This window comes from Pelodiscus sinensis, chromosome 19 (assembly GCF_052426305.1).
Source record: "Pelodiscus sinensis isolate ZL-2025 chromosome 19, ASM5242630v1, whole genome shotgun sequence".
Classification (NCBI taxonomy): Eukaryota; Metazoa; Chordata; order Testudines; family Trionychidae; genus Pelodiscus; species Pelodiscus sinensis.
The window spans coordinates 2,113,936-2,131,549 of NC_143070.1; the positions used below are offsets into that span (position 1 = coordinate 2,113,936).

At 56.1% G+C, this 17,614-nt stretch overlaps 1 protein-coding gene and 1 long non-coding RNA gene across 2 annotated transcripts; one reads left to right on the plus strand and one right to left on the minus strand.

Annotated features, from left to right (window-relative positions):
- The first annotated feature begins 27 nt into the window (after positions 1–27).
- LOC149522038 (uncharacterized) lies at positions 28–2,037 on the plus strand. Its single transcript, XM_089771703.1, has 2 exons — positions 28–259; positions 1,344–2,037. The coding sequence occupies exon 2, from the start codon at positions 1,379–1,381 to the stop codon at positions 1,787–1,789; it is 411 nt and encodes a 136-aa protein (XP_089627829.1). The 5' UTR covers positions 28–259; positions 1,344–1,378; the 3' UTR covers positions 1,790–2,037.
- A 12-nt stretch (positions 2,038–2,049) lies between these two features.
- LOC149522039 (uncharacterized) lies at positions 2,050–12,671 on the minus strand. Its single transcript, XR_016347429.1, has 3 exons — positions 12,419–12,671; positions 6,221–6,445; positions 2,050–5,284 (listed from the first exon to the last, which is right to left on the minus strand). It is a non-coding gene; the product is annotated as an uncharacterized LOC149522039 (long non-coding RNA).
- Between the last annotated feature and the right edge of the window lie 4,943 nt (positions 12,672–17,614).

The window sequence follows — 17,614 nt, forward strand, 5'->3', positions numbered from 1 at the left end:
CCACACCTTTTCTGATAGGAACGCTGTGATACACAGCTGTCTGTATCTGCGGGGAGGAGACCTTTACACTCCGTACAAGTATCCTGGGTTCCCTCCCCTTCCTTCCCTGTCCAGTCAGCTGCCTGTCCGGCCAAGGTGCAGCGTTCCTATCAGAAAAGGTGTGGTTGGCTGTGGGGGTGGTTTGGTGAGCTGCTGGCTTAGCGTAAGCCGGGAATGTGTTGTCTTTGGGCTGTGGAGCAGAGGAGGGTCCCCTGACGCGGTAAGAGGCTGCGGAGGGTTTGCTCTGGGGGGTGTTTTGTCTGGGGGGATGTTTGTTTTTGGCCGATTATGTAACCGTTGTGGCTGCCGGCCTTCCAACCTGAACTTGTGGAGTATTTCAATAGAGGGATTGCTTAGCTATTTGTACGGCCAGTGATGAAGGTTTGGCTTTCTGGGCTGTATTCCCGGCTTTCGAAGGGAAGCAGGGAGAATCAGGAGTCCTGGGTTCTAGTCCCACCTTCGGAAGGAGACTGGGGAACTATTGAGTTAGTGGAAGGGTGGGTCAGAGGCAAGAAACTCTATCTGGTAGAGCAGCTGTTTTCATACTTTTTTTCTGAGGGCCCAGTTGAATGAGGAAGAGAGTTTTGGGGCATAGGAGGGGGCGTCCGGCTTTGGGGGAGGGTCAAGGCGGGGGCGGGAGGAGCTGACCACGAGCCACTCCCAGTGCAGCGGGGGTCCTAAGGCAGGCCTGATGGTCCATGACCCAGTCCTGGGTCGTTAGATACAGACACCGTTCTTGGGGTCTTCCCTGCTAGCTCTCCCAATGCCCCACCCCAACAGCATGGGAAGGGCAGTGTGGGAATTCAGAAAGGGGAAAAAAGTTAGTAGAAAGGAAACTGAAACCATCTACGGGAAGGGCTGAGTTCGAAGAGAGAGCCACTGGCAGGCTGGCTCCGGACCAGCATGGGATTTCTGCACAGAATTTGGGGACCCACGACTCACCCACCCCCGAATACTTAAAAAGGCCCTGCTTGATTTGGAACAGGGGCTGGAACTTGAGTATCCCACCGCATCCCTCCTCCTGTAAAATGGGACATTTATACCATCAGAGAAAGGCCCAGGGATGAAACCCAGGAGCCCTGTCTCCCTGCTCTAACCACTAGGCTCATTAAAGCTGAAAAAGAACCTAGAACTCAGAAGCAGTGTCTCTATCCCAAGGATGTCGACTTGGTTATCAGTGTGTTTCAGCTGTATAGACTAACTGAACTGGCTGAGACCGGAGGAAAACTCGTCTCACTAGTGGCCAGGGATGGGAAATGAACCCTGGTCTCCAGGGAGCTAGCTCTGATTTCCTTCCTTTGCAGACTACACAGGTCTCCTATTGTCGAGAGCTGGCAGCATGGGCGGGTGTGCGTCGAAAGGCCCAAGGCCGCAGCCCCTGAGTGTGGAGCAGCTCCTCCAGGTCCGGGTGCGTCTGGAGTCCCGGAAGCGGCTGACCCCGGAGCTCAAGGCCTGTTTCGACCGGGCACTGAGCGAGTTCGCCCAGGAGCCGCAGTGCATCCAGGAGAACGCCAAGATGACCATCCAGTGCGGGCTCACGGTGCTGCTCTTCGAGTCCGGCTCGCAGGAGAACGAGATCCACGTCTTCTGTGTGAACGGGCAAGCCCAGTACCACATCAAAACAGCTGGGTGGGGACCTTACATGCTCAGAGGCTTGAATAGGGACGTTGTGAGTACTGTGACAGGCGTGATTGACTACATCCCCACTGGACCGATCTTGGGGGGTATGAAGAAGCTCATGAGGACCTAGCGACCGGGGCGGACGGTTCTCCAGGGTCAGGCTGCTGGACGGGGTCTCTTAGCACTTCCACCAGCCACGTGCAATGAACCATGAAAAGGCTCGCCCAAAGAACAGTCCAGTGGCAGCTCTTGACCAAGAGAAAACTGTGTGGCTCTGGAGTGGAACCAGAAATTGAGTCATCCTCAAATAGACTTCAGTGGAGCCATCTGTGTCCACTGAGGCTGGCCGAACAGCTGGCCCAAAGTTGCTCCCTGTGGTTCCCCGGGCACTTTAGCAGCAGCTGTGGGGAATTCTCAGTCCCTGGCCGTTTGTGAATTGGGGTTGGCTGCTTTTCCAAAAGGCCTGCGATGGAGTTTGTGAAGGCTATGCTGGAACAGGGCTAGGCCCTAAGGCCAGAAGGGCCATAGAGAAGTCCTCCAGGCAGCTAGAGTGGCTAGGAAGAAACCAGCCAATCAGGGGCCAGGAGGGACTATATAAGGAACTGTAGGCCTAGTGGAAGCTCAGATGTAGCCCAGACCTGGGAGGGGGAAGGTCAGGGGATGGCTGGCAGATCCAAGGGCAGCTGGGGTGGGAGCTGTTAGAACATTGACTCTAAAAGGAGAAACCCTGGATAGACCACTCTCCTACTGAATGGGGAAATGGTCTAAATTGAGTTCTGCAGTGAGGCGCTGGGATGGGCTCCTGGCAAAAACATATCCCCTGGAGGGGGTTGTGATTTTACACACGGCTGTGTGAGGGCTGAGTAGCCAAAAGGCTTTTTAAGAGCCATTGCAGGCAAACACACTCAACCAAACAGGGGTTGCCTTGCAATGAATCACTGAAAAACTCATAATCTGCTGAACAGTATTGTCCTGGTGAGACACATGTGGCAACGCTGTTGAGGTTCTAAAATGTTATGGTAGGATGTGACTGAGACGTGCTCCAAGCCTGCAAAAATGAACACAAACCGGTTCTTCGGCTGTGTTTCGCTTTCAGTTTCTTATCACTAGCTCTGACATGAATGCCTCATGACTTAGCGTCACTTAAAATCGGTTCTCTAGTTAAATATCTTTTGTGGTTTGAGCGAAACCAGTGTGTTTGGATTGAGGTGCTTGGGGCGAGGGAGCCGCTGGCCACGGCCCTATGTCCGCTAAATGGCTCTGCAGTTTTGAATTAAGATCCACCGAGGAAAATGGTTCAAATCAGCCGAGACTCTGTCCGGTTGCATCAGCTGTTGGGGGTGGCTGGTAGAGCAGGCCAGAAACGCCCCTCACTGGCCCACCCAGGAGACGCCGGCGGAAGTGACGGACAATTGACGCCCGTTTTCCAGTCTTGTGACTTAGAGTCTCCCCGGGCTCCTGGGTTCCTGTATTCCTGCAGGTGTCGAGTTTAGCGTGGCCCTTCCCCCAAGCGAACGGTCCCATAAGAACTAGGGGTCACCCAATGAAATGTGCAGGTTTAAAACAAACCAAAGGGAGTTTTGCTGTGCAGTGGCAACCTGTGGAACTCCTTGCCACAGGAGGATGTGAAGGACATGAACAGAGTTAAAAAAAACGAGAGAAATTCATGGAGGGGGTCAGCCAGGCTGGGCAGGAAGGGGGTCCCCAATCTCTGCTGGGTGACAGGGGGGATCACTGGATGGTTCCCAATTCTGTTCGCCCCCTCTGGGGCACCTGGCATTGGCCACTGTGGAGCAGATAGGACACTGGGCTGGATGGACCTTTGCTCTGACCCAGCCTGGCCGCTCTGAGGTTCAATTCTCAGCCCATGCCAGCTCAACCTTGGCAAATATTCAAGGGCGGGCACTTGGATATTTGCCACACACCAGTCCCCCCTCCCCAGCTCCATAGGGGCTCCTCACTCCCGCCTCACAGCCCTTTATAGCCAACCCACCCCCTACTCCTGGGACCAGGGCAGCCGGCAGCGAAGGGCCAAGTTCTGCCGCCAGCTGGACTGAGGATCAAAGGGTGAGGGGGGGATGTATCTGAGGCTGCACCCACCTTTGGTGGCAGCCGGTGCCGATGCAGCTGCCTCTGGGGCACGGAGCCCCCCCTCCCCACATGCAACACGAGTGCCGAGGCAGGTTCTGCTGAGAGCCGGGTGAAATTCCGGCAGCCCACAGAGCTCAGAGGCGCTGGACAAGGAGGGGGTGAAGGGACCCAGCTCCCCATGGGGTGAACGGCACCTGCAGCCTCCCAGCTGAGTGTCGGCTGAGTGGGCCAGCTGGCTCCTCATTCCTGGAGCACACTGGCTGATATATAGCTTTGTAAGTTGGAAAGGGATCAAAGTCAACTGACTGGGTACCAGCCTCCATCTGTGCAGAGCCACCGAGTCAGGAAAACGTTGGCATGGAAGGGGTCTTGGAGGGGTCGTCCAGTCCCACCCGCTGTGATGGGGCCGGGCCAAGTCACATGAGACCACCCCTGAAAGTTAGAAAGCTTTTCCTGCCCTCCAACGTACATCTCTCTCCCTGCAGATTATTCCCATCCCACCAACAGTGGCCACGGCCAACGACGGAGCCCCATCCTCTTGTTAGCCAGTTTGTAGACTGTTCTCACACCCCTCTTACTCCCCCGAACCTTCTCCTGTGACTCCACGTGCTCCATTTTGTCCAGCCGCTCCTCACGGCTCAGCCTGGTTTGCTGCACTTCTGCCCCGTTCGAGCTTCTCTAGGCTGGACTCTCTCCACTTTCTTCACCTGCCAGTTTCATCACAGCGCCACCAGGCTGGCTCATAATCCATTTCTGCTCCAGGATAACTCCCGGATCCTTGGCTGCTCCCTTGCTACCGCTTCCCCCTCTTGTCATGGCCCGTTCAAGTGTTTCCTGCCCACGTGGAAGACGTCCCACTTGTCTGCTTTGATTTTAATTTCTAAGAGGTCTGGCGACTTGGTCAATTTATTGGGAGCATTTTGAATTCTCCCCCAAGGGTGTGTCTAGACTACAGGGTTTTGTCAACAAAAGTCTACTTTTGGTTTTTTTTGTTTTTTTGCTCAACAAAAATATTTGACGTTCCTCATTAAAAAAAAATTATTGCTTGGTGTCCCTTGGTCTTAAAAAGTTCAAGAAACACTGAGCTACAGTGAGCACAGCTGGCGGAGGGGGCATGTCCCCCGTCTGGTGGACAGAGAGACACGCAGACAAACAGACAAACTCTGAAATATATAGCAGAGAGCGGACCCTTGCTCCATCCCTGTCCCCTGCTAACCCAATGAGGTTATCGCTGTCCCAGTCCACATCTCTGGCCCCTTGCTGGCCCCTTGTGGTCATTATACAATATAACTGTCCCTCCTGCTAGATCCCTCCCTTTGCATTTGATGAGAAACAGTCCAATTCCAGGCATATCCCATTGTCCTGGCCCAACCAACCCCGACCTTGCGTTAAGTCAGGGTGGGCAATAAAACGGTGGTGGCTCACCAGGCTTAGCCCCTTGCGGGTCACTGCCACTATACTTACCTGCATGGCCTCAGCTATGGATGATCACAGCGCCCGTTGGCTACGGATCCCCATTCCTGTCCAATGGGAGCTGCAGGAAGCGTAAATTTCAGTGTTGCTACATTGGATGCCAGCTGAAGAGCTAAACGTCTCACCCGCTACATGCAGCCGTACATGCCTCCCTCTCCCTCCAGTTCTCCTGAGACTGAGAGCGGTTTTCAGGTATCTAAAAGGGTGTCACAAGGAGGAAGGAGAAAATTGTTTTCCTTGGCCTACGAGGACAGGACAAGGCTTAAACTGCAGCAAGGGAGGTTGAGGTTGGATATTAGGAAAAACATCCTGCCTGTCAGGGTGGTTAAACACTGGAGTAAATTGCCCAGGGAGGTTGTGGAATCCCCATCACTGGAGATATTGAAGAGCAGTTTGGACAGACACCTGTCAGGGATGATCTAGACAGTGCTTGGTCCTGCCGTGAGGGCAGGGGGCTGGACTCAGTGACTTCTTGAGGTCCCTTCTAGTTCTGCTGTTCTACATGTAACCCTTCTGCAGGTAGCACAGGGAGCAGCCAGGCCTGGGTTCAATATCTAGGGGTCCCTTTTCATCCATCCTACACAGAACTGGCTTAAGCCCCCACCCAGTAGCTTGGAAATCCACTCCCCACCCCCCACCCCGGGGCATCTCCAAGAGGCAAAGCTTCCCCACTCGCATGCACAGAGTCTGAGGGTTGAAAAGAAACTTTGAATAAACGAGGGAGAGAAGTAACGTGGCATTAACTTGTGAACTCCCCCCCCCCACAGAGTTCATAACCCCCACGAGTGAACGTCCCAGCTCAAATGGATTGAGCAATGTCCTTTGCCTCTCAGCAAGTGTAAGCGTACCATTTGCATGCCCAACCTGTCTCCAGACCCCACTCACAGTTGCTGCCCTCGGTCAGGGCAGACCAGAGCTCAGGGGTGATTTTCAGGGCTCACCCACCCTACCGGGAGTGGGGATAGGAGGTGTCTCACCTACTCTGTTGTCCACTCACCACTGCTCCTGCCAGCTGCTCCTGCCAGCTGTATGGCCCTGCCAGCCACCCCGCTGGCCGTCTGCCTGCTCCTGCCAGCCGCCCTGCTCCCGATGGGTTTGGATCTGGGCCAGACCTAGTGCTTTCAGCTCTCTGTGATTCCAGCTTTTCAATGATGTCAGCTCCTGAGCCACAGCGCAGACCAGCAGAAAATAAAGTGTCTCCTTGTGGAGTCTGTTTTGGGTTCTGTCATTAGAAGGGGGAGGGGAGGAGAGAGAAACAGGTTGAATGACTCTTACAGCGCATGCCTGGATGTAGCCTGCTGGATCACAGCTCTGCTCTCCCCCCCTAGTTTGATCCACTTGAGTCTGGAAGAGAAAGCCTTGTGCATCCAAGATTCTTTCCAATGACCATGTCCCTCCTGCAAACACTGGGGTCATATTTTACAATCCCTACATTTACGGTTAACATGGTTTGTGACCCCCCACAAGAGCTAAATTACTTACAACGGGCAAAATACCATTCTAACAACTGAACTGCATTACATAACCACACCCCGGATTCCTTTTCCCTTCCAGCAGGAGCTGTATTTACATAACGAGGTGAATACGTTGCAGGGCTAAACAAGTGAGTGAGCATGACCAAGCCCTGATAACATCTGATTCTGTGATTCCACCATGAAGGTCACTTTGAGCGCCAACACCCGTCAGAGGCACGAGCCTTGGCAGGGAACTGAAGCACCAGAGTCCCTGAGAAACGTCACCTGATCCCTGAGGTGGGGATGAGCCACGAAGACCAGAAAAGCTCCCTGGTTCTCCTGCCTTCTCCATGGTGTAAACCTCCAGATACCCACCCTCCCCCACATGCTAATTCTTCTTCCCTTTTGCTTTGCAAACTGCTCTCCCCTCCTTGCAATAAAGTCTGGGCCCAGCCAAACGGCCGGCTCCGAACGTGATGCTCCCCAGGGCAACCACGGCACCTGCTCCGTCCCCCTCGGGTCTGTCTCATCTCGGTGGCCACAAGGAATCCCAGAGCGTCCCAGCTGGAGTCACTGGGGTCAGGCCGGATTCCAGCCTCAGGGACCAAGATGTAAATTCATTGACCCCAGCTGGGATCTGCCCCCTGGACCTCAATGGAGCTACAGCCCATTGACCCCACTGGGATCTGCCCCTTTGACCCCAGTGGAGCTACGGCCCATTGACCCAGCTGGGATCTGCCCTTTGACCCCAGTGGAGCTACGGCCCATTGACCCCGCTGGGATCTGCCCCATTGACCCCAATGGAGATATGGCCCATTGACACAGTAGATGTGATATACCTTGACTTTAGCAAGGCTTTTGATACGGTCACCCACAATATTCTTGCCAGCAAGTTAAGGGAGTGTGGATTGGCTAAATGGACGGTAAGATGGATAGAAAGCTGGCTAGACTGTCGGGTCCAGTGGGGAGTGATCAACGGCTCCATGTCAGGATGGCGGTCGGTTTCTAGCGGAGTGCCCCAAGGTTCGGTTCTAGGGCCTGTTTTGTTCAATATCTTTATGAATGACCTGGCTGAGGGGATGAGTTGCACCCTCAGCACGTTTGCGGCTGACACTGAGCTAGGGGGAGGGTAGAGACGCTGGGGGGCAGGGATCGGGTCCAGAGTGACCTGGACAGATTAGAGGATTGGGCCAAAAGAAATCGGATGAGGTTCAACAAGGACAAGTGCAGAGTCCTGCCCGTGGGGCGGAGGAATCCCAAGTATTGGTACAGGCTGGGGACTGACTGGCTAAGTAGCAGTTCTGCAGAAAAGGCCCTGGGGGTTACAGTGGATGAGAAACTGGAGATGAGTCAGCAGGGCGCCGTTGGAGCTAAGAAGGCTAATGGCATATTAGGTTGATTTAGGGGGGGCATTGCCAGCAGATCCAGAGAAGTGATCATTCCCCTTTATTCAGATCTGGGGAGGCCACATCTGGAGTGTTGTGTCCAGTTCTTGGGCCCCCAATTACAGGAAGGATGTGGATGCACAATATCCACATATTGTCCCGTGGAGGGCGACCAAAATGATTGGGGGGTTGGAGCACAAGACCTACGAGGAGAGGCTGAGGGATTTGGGTCTGTTCAGTCTGCAGAAGAGAAGAGTGAGGGGGGATTTGGGAGCAGCCTGCAACTCCCTGAAGGGGATTCCCGAGAGGCTGGCGAGAGGCTGTTCTCAGAGGTGACAGGCGGCAGAACAAGGAGCAATGGGCTCAAGTCGCAGTGGGGGAGGTCTCTAGATTGGATAGTTGGAAAAACTATTCCCCTAGGCGGGTGGGGAAGCGCTGGGCTGGGTTCCCTAGGGAGGGGCTGGAATCTCCATCCCTAGAGGTTCTTAAGTCTCGGGCTTCACCAAGCCCTGGCCAGGCTGATTGCGTTGGGGTTGGTCCTGATTTGGGCAGGGGGCTGGAATCGGTGACTCCTGAGGTCTCTTCCTGCCCTGGGAGTCTGTGATCCTGTGACCCAGCTGGGATCTGCCCCAGTGACCCCAGTGGAGCTGCGGAAGGTCCCAGATGGACCCAGCTGCATCAAGTGCCCCATGGGGCTCTCGCCTCCAGATGGATGCACTGAACCGTGGGGCAATGGGAAAGAAACCGCGGCATGCTGGGCCCAAGGGTTTGGGGGGAGGGGGTCCTGTCCCCAAGGAACCCACGGATCTGAGGGGACCCACCCAATCTAGGAAGAGGAGAGGGTGTCTGGAGGAGCCCTCACCCCCCACAGCTTCCACCATCCAGCGGCCCCTCCACTGCCCCACACATGCCTAACCCCCAGATCTGACAGCTAGCCCCCTTTTTCCCCACTCCCTAGAGCTAGTCCTCAACACACACACTCACCCACACCCATACGCACCGGTCTCGAGTGAACCCCCAGCCCCAATCCCACAGTAACCCATCACTAGCTTCCCTGCACGCCCGCCTGCCTGCTCCATCTAACTTTCGATATCCCCGTGGGGGATAATTCACCTTCCTGCTGGGTTTTGTCCCATGCCTGGGACGGGGAGGGAAGCCAGCCCACAATGGAACGACCAGGCCGGAGTCTTTCCCGGGGGAGAACCCAGGTGTCGGGTGCCTGGGTTCGTCTGGTGAAACCCTTGTTGTTTCATTGCGGAACCAGGAAGGTGTCCACTGGGAACCCCGCCAGATTAGATTCCAACCCTACCTCTGACACCAGCTCCTAGCGCCAACACCCATCAGAGGCACGAGCCTTGGCAGGGAACTGGAGCACCAGAGTAACTGAGACACATCACCTGCTCACTCGGGGGGATGAGCCGAAAACAACAGTAAAAACTCCCCAGTTCTCCTGTCGTTCCCAGGGCGTGGACGGTTGAAGGCATCAGACACCCCCCCACACACACCCGCGTTAATTCCTGTTCCCTGTCGCTGTGCAACCCGCTCTCCCCTCCTTGCAATAAAGTCTGGGCCCAGGCGACCGGCCGGCTCCCAATATGAAGCTCCCCAGGGGAACCACGGCACCTGCTCCGTCCCCCTCGCATCGGTCTCATCTCAGTGGCCACAAGGAAACCCAGAGCGTACCAGCCGGGGTCATTGGGGTCAGGCTGGATTCAAACCTTAGGGACCCAGATGTAAATTCATTGACCCCAGCTGGGATCTGCCCCCTGGACCCCAATGGAGCTACGGCCCATTGACCCATCTGGGATGTGCCCCATTGACCTCAATGGAGCTACGGCCCATTGACCCATCTGGGATCTGCCCTTTGACCCCAATGGAGCTACGGCCCATTAACCCAGCTGGGATCTGCCCCATTGACCCCAATGGAGCTACGGCCCATTGACCCATCTGGGATCTGCCCCATTGACCCCAATGGAGCTACAGCCCATTGACCCAGCTGGGATCTGCCTATTGACCCCAATGGAGCTACGGCCCAATGACCCAGCTGGGATCTGCCCATTGACCCCAATGGAGCTACGGCCCATTGACCCAGCTGGGGTCTGCCCCATTGACCCCAATGGAGCTACGGCCCATTGACCCAGCTGGGATCTGCCCATTGACCTCAATGGAGCTATGGCCCATTGACCCATCTGGGATCTGCCCCATTGACCCCAATGGAGCTAAGGCCCATTGACCCATCTGGGATCTACCCCATTGACCCCAATGGAGCTACGGCCCATTGACCCAGCTGGGATCTGCCCCATTGGAGCTACGGCCCATTGACCCATCTGGGATCTGCCCCATTGACCCCAATGGAGCTACGGCCCATTGATCCAGCTGGGATTTGCCCCCTGGACCCCAATGGAGCTACGGCCCATTAACCCAGCTGGGATCTGCCCATTGACCCCAATGGAGCTACGGCCCATTGACCCAGCTGGGATCTGCCCATTGACCCCAATGGAGCTACGGCCCGTTGACCTGGCTGGGAGCTTCCCATTGACCCCAATGGAGCTGCAGAAGGTCCCAAATGGACCCAGCTGCATCAGGTGCACCGTGGGCCATGGGGCTCTTGCCTCCAGTTGGATCCACTGAACTGTGGGGCACTGGGAGAGAAAACACTGAATGGTGAGCCCAAGGCATTGGGGGAGAGGGTCCTGAATCAAGAAACCCTAGAGTTCTAGGTGACCCTCCAACCCCGGAAGAGGAGAGGGTGTCCGGATGAGCCCTCCCCACGCACAGCTCCCACCCTGCAGTGCCCCCTCCACCGCCCCACACATGCCCAGAGACAGAACTAGCCCCTTTTCTCCCCATCCCCTGTCGGCAGCCCTCTGCACACACCCACACACACCTGTCCCCTTGACCTGACCTCCAGCCCGTCCCACCGCAGCCGATAGCCAGCTCCCCTGCACGCCCGCCTACCTGCTCCAGCTAGCTTAGCTTTCCATTTCCCTGTGGGAGATAATTCACCTTCGTGCCGGGTTCAGTGCCACGCCCGGGGTGGGGATCCAGTCCACAATGCAACCCAGGTGACCAGGCCCCTGTTTGCGCGGCTGTGGTTTGTTGCCCTTTTCATTGTCTAGTTCTGGCTCCCGTCACGCACACACATGGCCCGGGGCAATCCCTCCCCTGCCCCAGGGTCCCCCTCTACCGCCTGTTCGCCTCTCGGCCAACCCTGGCCCGACTCAGGGAGGCATGTGTCTCCCGCTGCACAACGGGTCCCGGAGGTACCGGTAGCACCACACACCCCAGGGGCGACAGGGACAGGCCGGCCCGGGCCACCGCTGGGATGCAGCCAGGGCGTGAGGGGCAGGGAGGTTGGGTTGGAACCCACAGAAGTGAAGGAAGAGGAGGCCACTGGGCCGGCTCCCAGGGAGACGCCCCCTTGCAGCCGAACGTCCCTCCAGATGGGGCACAGTGCAGAGGCTGGAGCACATGAGGAGAGGCTGAGGGATTTGGGTCTGTTCAGTCTGCAGAAGAGCAGAGTGAGGGGGGATTTGAGAGCAGCCTGCGACTCCCTGAAGGGGGGTTCCAGAGAGGCTGGCGAGAGGCTGTTCTCAGTGGTTGCAGAACAAGGAGCAATGGGCTCAAGTTGCAGCAGGGGAGGTCTAGGTTGGAGATTAGGAAAAACTCTTTCCCTAGGCGGGTGGGGGAAGCGCTGGGCTGGGTTCCCGAGGGAGGGGGTGGAATCTCCATCCCTAAAAGTTTTTAAGTCCCGGCTTGACCAAGCCCTGGCTGGGATGATGGAGTTGGGGTGGGTCCTGCTTTGGGCAGGGGGCTGGACCCGATGACTCCTGAGGGCTCTTCCAGCTCTAGGACATGACATTAGCCTGGCAGAGGAAGGAGAGTCGGTATTGGCTCCCAGCCCCCCCTGCTCTAACCACTAGCCCCTGCTCCCCTCCCAGAGCAAGGGACAGAAAACTCAGGTGTCCTGGGGATGAAGGTCGGGGGCAGATCCTGATCTCAGGGCCCCGCCATGGAAACCCGGAAGGCACCTGATTGACTTCAGTAAAAAATCAGCCCCCGCCGTTCAGTTTCTACTGGCTCCATTGCGGCCGTGGGGCGGTGACCCCCCCACACTCATCTCTGCTGGGCCTCACGGGGGGAGCCGAGCGCCCGCCACCCATTTCCCCCCCACAGCCCCGTGCCCGCCGTGTCACCAAGCTCCGCCCACACGCATTACACCCCACCCCCTGCCCTCTCCGGCCCCCTGCAGTGCCTGGAATTCAACCCACCTGATAGCTCCTGTCCCCCCCCCAGACAGAATTCCCCCCCCCGTGCAGGGGGCTTGTGAGCAGACAGACAGACAGACAGACTGACCTGGAGCCCCTGTATCTTCAGCCGGAAAGCAAGTGGATCCGAATGACTCAAGGAGTCCCCATATATATATATTATATATACACACACACACACACACACAATATCTTTTCCAGGAAGCGTTAACTTTCGATTTCTCATCAAGGGTAAATCTGACACCTCCTAGCCTCTGCCTCCCTCTCCTCCCCCCGCCACGCAGGGCTGGTCCGACAGGCCTGTGGAAACACGGAGAGATTACGCCCTGGCAACTCACCCAAACAAAGGCAGCTCCCGGGCACACCCGGCCCTCCTCCACATTGGCCTGGAGCCAAGTGCCAAGAGGGCCCAGGAGTCCGGGCCCCCCGGCTCTGTCCCACCAGCCCCCCTCCTCCCCTCCCACAGCTGGGGAGAGAACCCAGGCATCCTGGCTCCTAGCTCCCCTGCTCTAACCACTAGCCCCTGCTCGCCCCATGACAGGGTGGATCAACCCTGCACTGATGACACAAGGGTTTCGGGGCCTGGAGGCCACGCCAACTCACCCTTGCCGGGCGGGCCCCAGGAGCGTATAAAAGGCCACAGCTCAGCTCGGTCTGGACTGGCTGAGGCACTGACGGGGACGTTCCCAGGTGCCCCTTCTCAGAAGCCACCAGGACACCACAAAGACCCAAACGACGGCGCGGGTGCTACCAGGGCAGAGACGCCGAAGTCGGGACTCAGGGTAGGAGGCAGCTCAGGACGGGGGGGTGTTTGGGAAGGTGGAGCCCTGACCCTCACACCTGGGGAAGGAGTTTCAGGAGCCCCATGTTGGAACAGGGGGGCGGATTCTGCTCCCCAACCCCTGCCCGTCAGCATGACTGGCTCGGAGAAAGGGGGCAGATCCTTTGAGCTCGTGTCCATGGCCCCCCCAGCTGCTGAGGTAAATCATCAGACATGCGGCAGCTCCTTGGCCCCCCCATGGACCCTGGGACACCACCCCAGACACAGGGACAGGACCCAGCAGTCCTGGTTCCCAGCCCTGCCCTAACCACTAGCCCCCACTTCCCTCCCAGAGCAGGGAGAGGACCCAGGAGTCCTAGAGATGAAGGTCGGGGCCAGATATTCCAGATGAAAATCCTGAAGCCAGGTCACTTTCTCCAGCGCGAGAGTAAAATCAGACCCCACGTTTAATCCTCCACCATCTGCCGTCCCCTCCTCGGATCTCGGCCGGGCCTCTAAGGGCCCTCCTTGTCTTTTTGGCTCGCTTCCTCTCCCCCTCTCAGAGCTAACGAGTTTCTTACCATCCCCGTCCCACAGAGGCACCTCGGCTTGATCCTAACGGCTGGATTCCCGCCCGTCTGGAGGCGCAGAGCATGGAGAGCATCACAAAGGTGCGGAGTCAGCTGGCGTCCCTGGGCGGCCTCTCACGCGCCACGGAGGAGTGTCTGGACCGCGCGCTGCTGAGGTACAGCCAGGAGGCCGGCTGGCTGCAGGAGAAGAACCGGCTGGCGATCCGCTGCGAGGAACAGCGCTCGGAGTCCGTCTCTGGACAGGAGGAGAACACCAATGAGGTCTCCTACATCCAGGAGCTGCCCTGGCGCCAGGTGCTGCTCCCCATTTTCGACAGCTCCGTCAAGAAGTCGCCCGGCGGGAAGCTGGCGCTGAGTCTGGAAAACCTGGACCAGGTGAAGGCCAAGTTGTTCCCCTGGAAGGGGCGGACCGACGGGCTGAAATCCTGCTTGGAGAAGGCGAAGGAGAGGTTCTCCAAAGAGCCCCGGCGCATCCAGAACAACGCCAGGATGCTGGTGAGGAGCAACAGGCTGATGCTGGTGTTCGTGTCCGGGAAAGGGGACACCCCCATCCACGTCTTCCAGCTCAAAGATGGAAACATCCGTTACTCCAAGGACTGGAATGAGATCCAGCGGCATTTAAGGAGACCGAATCACAACTGACGGACGGCCACAACTCAGATGGGTCGCGGTGGGGCAGAGAAGAGGGCGGGTTTAAAATTCTACGTCTACTGGGGTCAAAGAACTGGGCTGGGTGGCGTCACGGCAGGGGAACAACGCAGCTACGGGTGTGATCCGGAAACGAGCGATGTCTGTCCAGGTTCACAGCCTTTACTGGCACCTTCTCTGTGTGCCTGAGTCTTGTAGAGCCAATAAACCATCTTCTTGCGTGCTACCAACATCTCCCGGTGTGCGCGTTGTTGCAGGGACCTTGTAACAACGGCTTCCTGCCTGAAAACAGGCAGAACGCTTGGTAAACTGTGACAGAGGGAAGGGAACCCGCGAGACAACCCACAGCGTACAGGACCCTGGTTTGTTGGGTGGAGATGCCAAGGGAATGTCGTTTAGAAGCCAACATGGCTGGTCGAAGAGGCCACCTAGTGGACAGTTATGGGATAGCTTCCCCACGGATGAAAATTTCTTCCAAATCTCCAGCGATCGATTTACACCCTAACGATTTTAGCACCAGAACGTCTTTGTATTTTGTACCTTCACTAGTCTAACTTTGGGTGCGCTACTTCTCCAAAGAAATATCCCACCTGTTTCAAATCCTGCTAAACGACTGCTCCCAATAAAATCTTGTGGCCAGGAGTTCCGCAGGCCAACTGTGGCTTGGGTGGAAAAGGTGTTTGGTTCAATCTGTTTTACAGTTTACAGCCTCACAGGTTCATTAGCCACAGAAAGTTCAATTCTGGAGGTGTGTGTGGGAGACCCAACGGCGATACCAGTCCTTGGCGTGCAGTCTCTGGGCATTTGAATGGCATGGAAACAGAGTCCTGCCCAAATGCCTGATGGAAGGAGGGCTGGTTAAAAAAAAAACCCATTAAAAATATCTTTAAAATCGCTGCAAATCCAGAGAAAAACATTGAACATGTGTACAAACACGATAAAGTTTTGATCAAAACCAATGATAAAATTTGCACAGAAAACAATTCAGTTATAAAAGCTAGAAAATAAAAACAACTTTAGAATTTCTACAGTCCACCCCCCAATCAGGAGAGCCAACTCCAAGCATTACAAAATGCTGAAACAGACTCACCTCAAAAGCACGAGCTGGGCCAAATAGTCTAATGAGTCATTAAAAAACAATAACCGTAGGACTCTTTGCAGTTGCCGTCTTCCTTCTGTGCACCTGAAAGGTGAACTTGGGTCATATTTTCACGCTTGTCTCTGGGTCTACGAGAGCAAGAAACGTTCCCTGGAAAAATAAGTGAACAGCGAGTCTTTAAGAATCCCGGGACTCCAGGGTCTGGGGATTTAAATTGCCAGCTATCATGAGACCTGCAATCCAAGAATGAGAGATGGCAACACCACAATGTCACCGCAGCTCTGTCCTGGCATCTCAGGTGTGTGGTGGTTTAGAGATGTCACCCCAGCCGGACACCGACTCTGCCTCTGCAGCATGGGGGGCGTAGGTCAGGGGTTGGCTGAAACCTCCATCCAATTTGCTCTGCTTTTTCTGCACCCTCCGCCCTTCTAAGGAGCGAGTCTCAGCTCCTTGTGGGGCAGAGGCACCTTGGGGACAAAATTTTACCTTCCACTATGGTCTGTCCCCACTAAATTCACACAGGGCCCCTGTTAGCCCATCTCAGCACTGGGGCAGAGGGGAGTCAAGTGCTGGCCTAGTACCACAACCTCATTGCAGGAGGAATACCAGCGAATTCGAGGTGGGGCTTTAAATCGGAATCGCCTTTTCCAGCTCTCCATTAGCCGGCTCCACTCCACACAGTCAAGTCGCCTTTTCCAGCTCTCCATTAGCTGGCTCCACTCCACCCCGTCAAGTCGCCTTTTCCAGCTCTCCATTAGCCGGCTCCACTCCACCCTGTCAAGTCGCCTTTTCCAGCTCTCCATTAGCCGGCTCCACTCCACCCTGTCAAGTCGCCTTTTCCAGCTCTCCATTAGCCGGCTCCACTCCACCCAGTCAAGTCGCCTTTTCCAGCTCTCCATTAGCCGGCTCCACTCCACCCCGTCAAGTCGCCTTTTCCAGCTCTCCATTAGCCGGCTCCACTCCACCCCGTCAAGTCGCCTTTTCCAACTCTCCATTAGCCGGCTCCACTCCACCCCGTCAAGTCGCCTTTTCCAGCTCTCCATTAGCCGGCTCCACTCCACCCAGTCAAGTCGCCTTTTCCAGCTCTCCATTAGCCGGCTCCACTCCACCCAGTCAAGTCGCCTTTTCCAACTCTCCATTAGCCGGCTCCACTCCACCCCGTCAAGTCGCCTTTTCCAGCTCTCCATTAGCCGGCTCCACTCCACCCCGTCAAGTCGCCTTTTCCAACTCTCCATTAGCCAGCTCCACTCCACCCAGTCAAGTCGCCTTTTCCAACTCTCCATTAGCCGGCTCCACTCCACCCTGTCAAGTCGCCTTTTCCAGCTCTCCATTAGCCGGCTCCACTCCACCCTGTCAAGTCGCCTTTTCCAGCTCTCCATTAGCCGGCTCCACTCCACCCTGTCAAGTCGCCTTTTCCAGCTCTCCATTAGCCGGCTCCACTCCACCCTGTCAAGTCGCCTTTTCCAGCTCTCCATTAGCCGGCTCCACACCACTCTGTCAATTTGCCTTTTCAACTCTCTCCCACCAGGCCTCACCTTGTACCTTGTACCCCGGGAACTTGAGAACACGGAGAAGGAAAATGTAGTGGATAAGTACTGTTACACCAAGCTGACAAGGATAACAACCGGGGATAAATGTCTCTGGTTTCCCTACCCAACACTAGCATCAAGTTCTTACAGCACAATGGCCTCCGTTACTTGCCTCAATTAGCTGAGGGGCAAGATCAGGGCGTGGATGGCATGACCTAGTGGTTGGAGCAGGAATCAAGAATGGGTCAGACACCAGGGTGTTTGAATCTGAGTCAGGACCAATCTGGAGGGATTCCAGGAGCAGATATTGCAGGGGAAACCAGTCAACAGCAGAAAGAAATAACTTCTTGTACCTTTGCTTGAGTTAAATAGACTTTGGGACCTGTCAGGACCCCTAGGTTTCCACCAATGAGAGGTCTGGACTGGAGTCCCCCTGTAGTGTTCATCTTCTAGTCTAGCTTCATTAGGACACTGAGTGGCCAGGTTATGGGCTATCCCCTCAGTGTGCGGTGGGCCAACCTTTGAGATCCAGGGGTCTAGATAGAGAGGGAAGGAAGAATCCAGGTGGGCCAGATTTGTCAAAGGTATTTATCCTGTACATCTCTGGTGCCGGGAGCTTTCTTAGCAGACGAGCAAACAGAGGAGCCAGTACAAACAC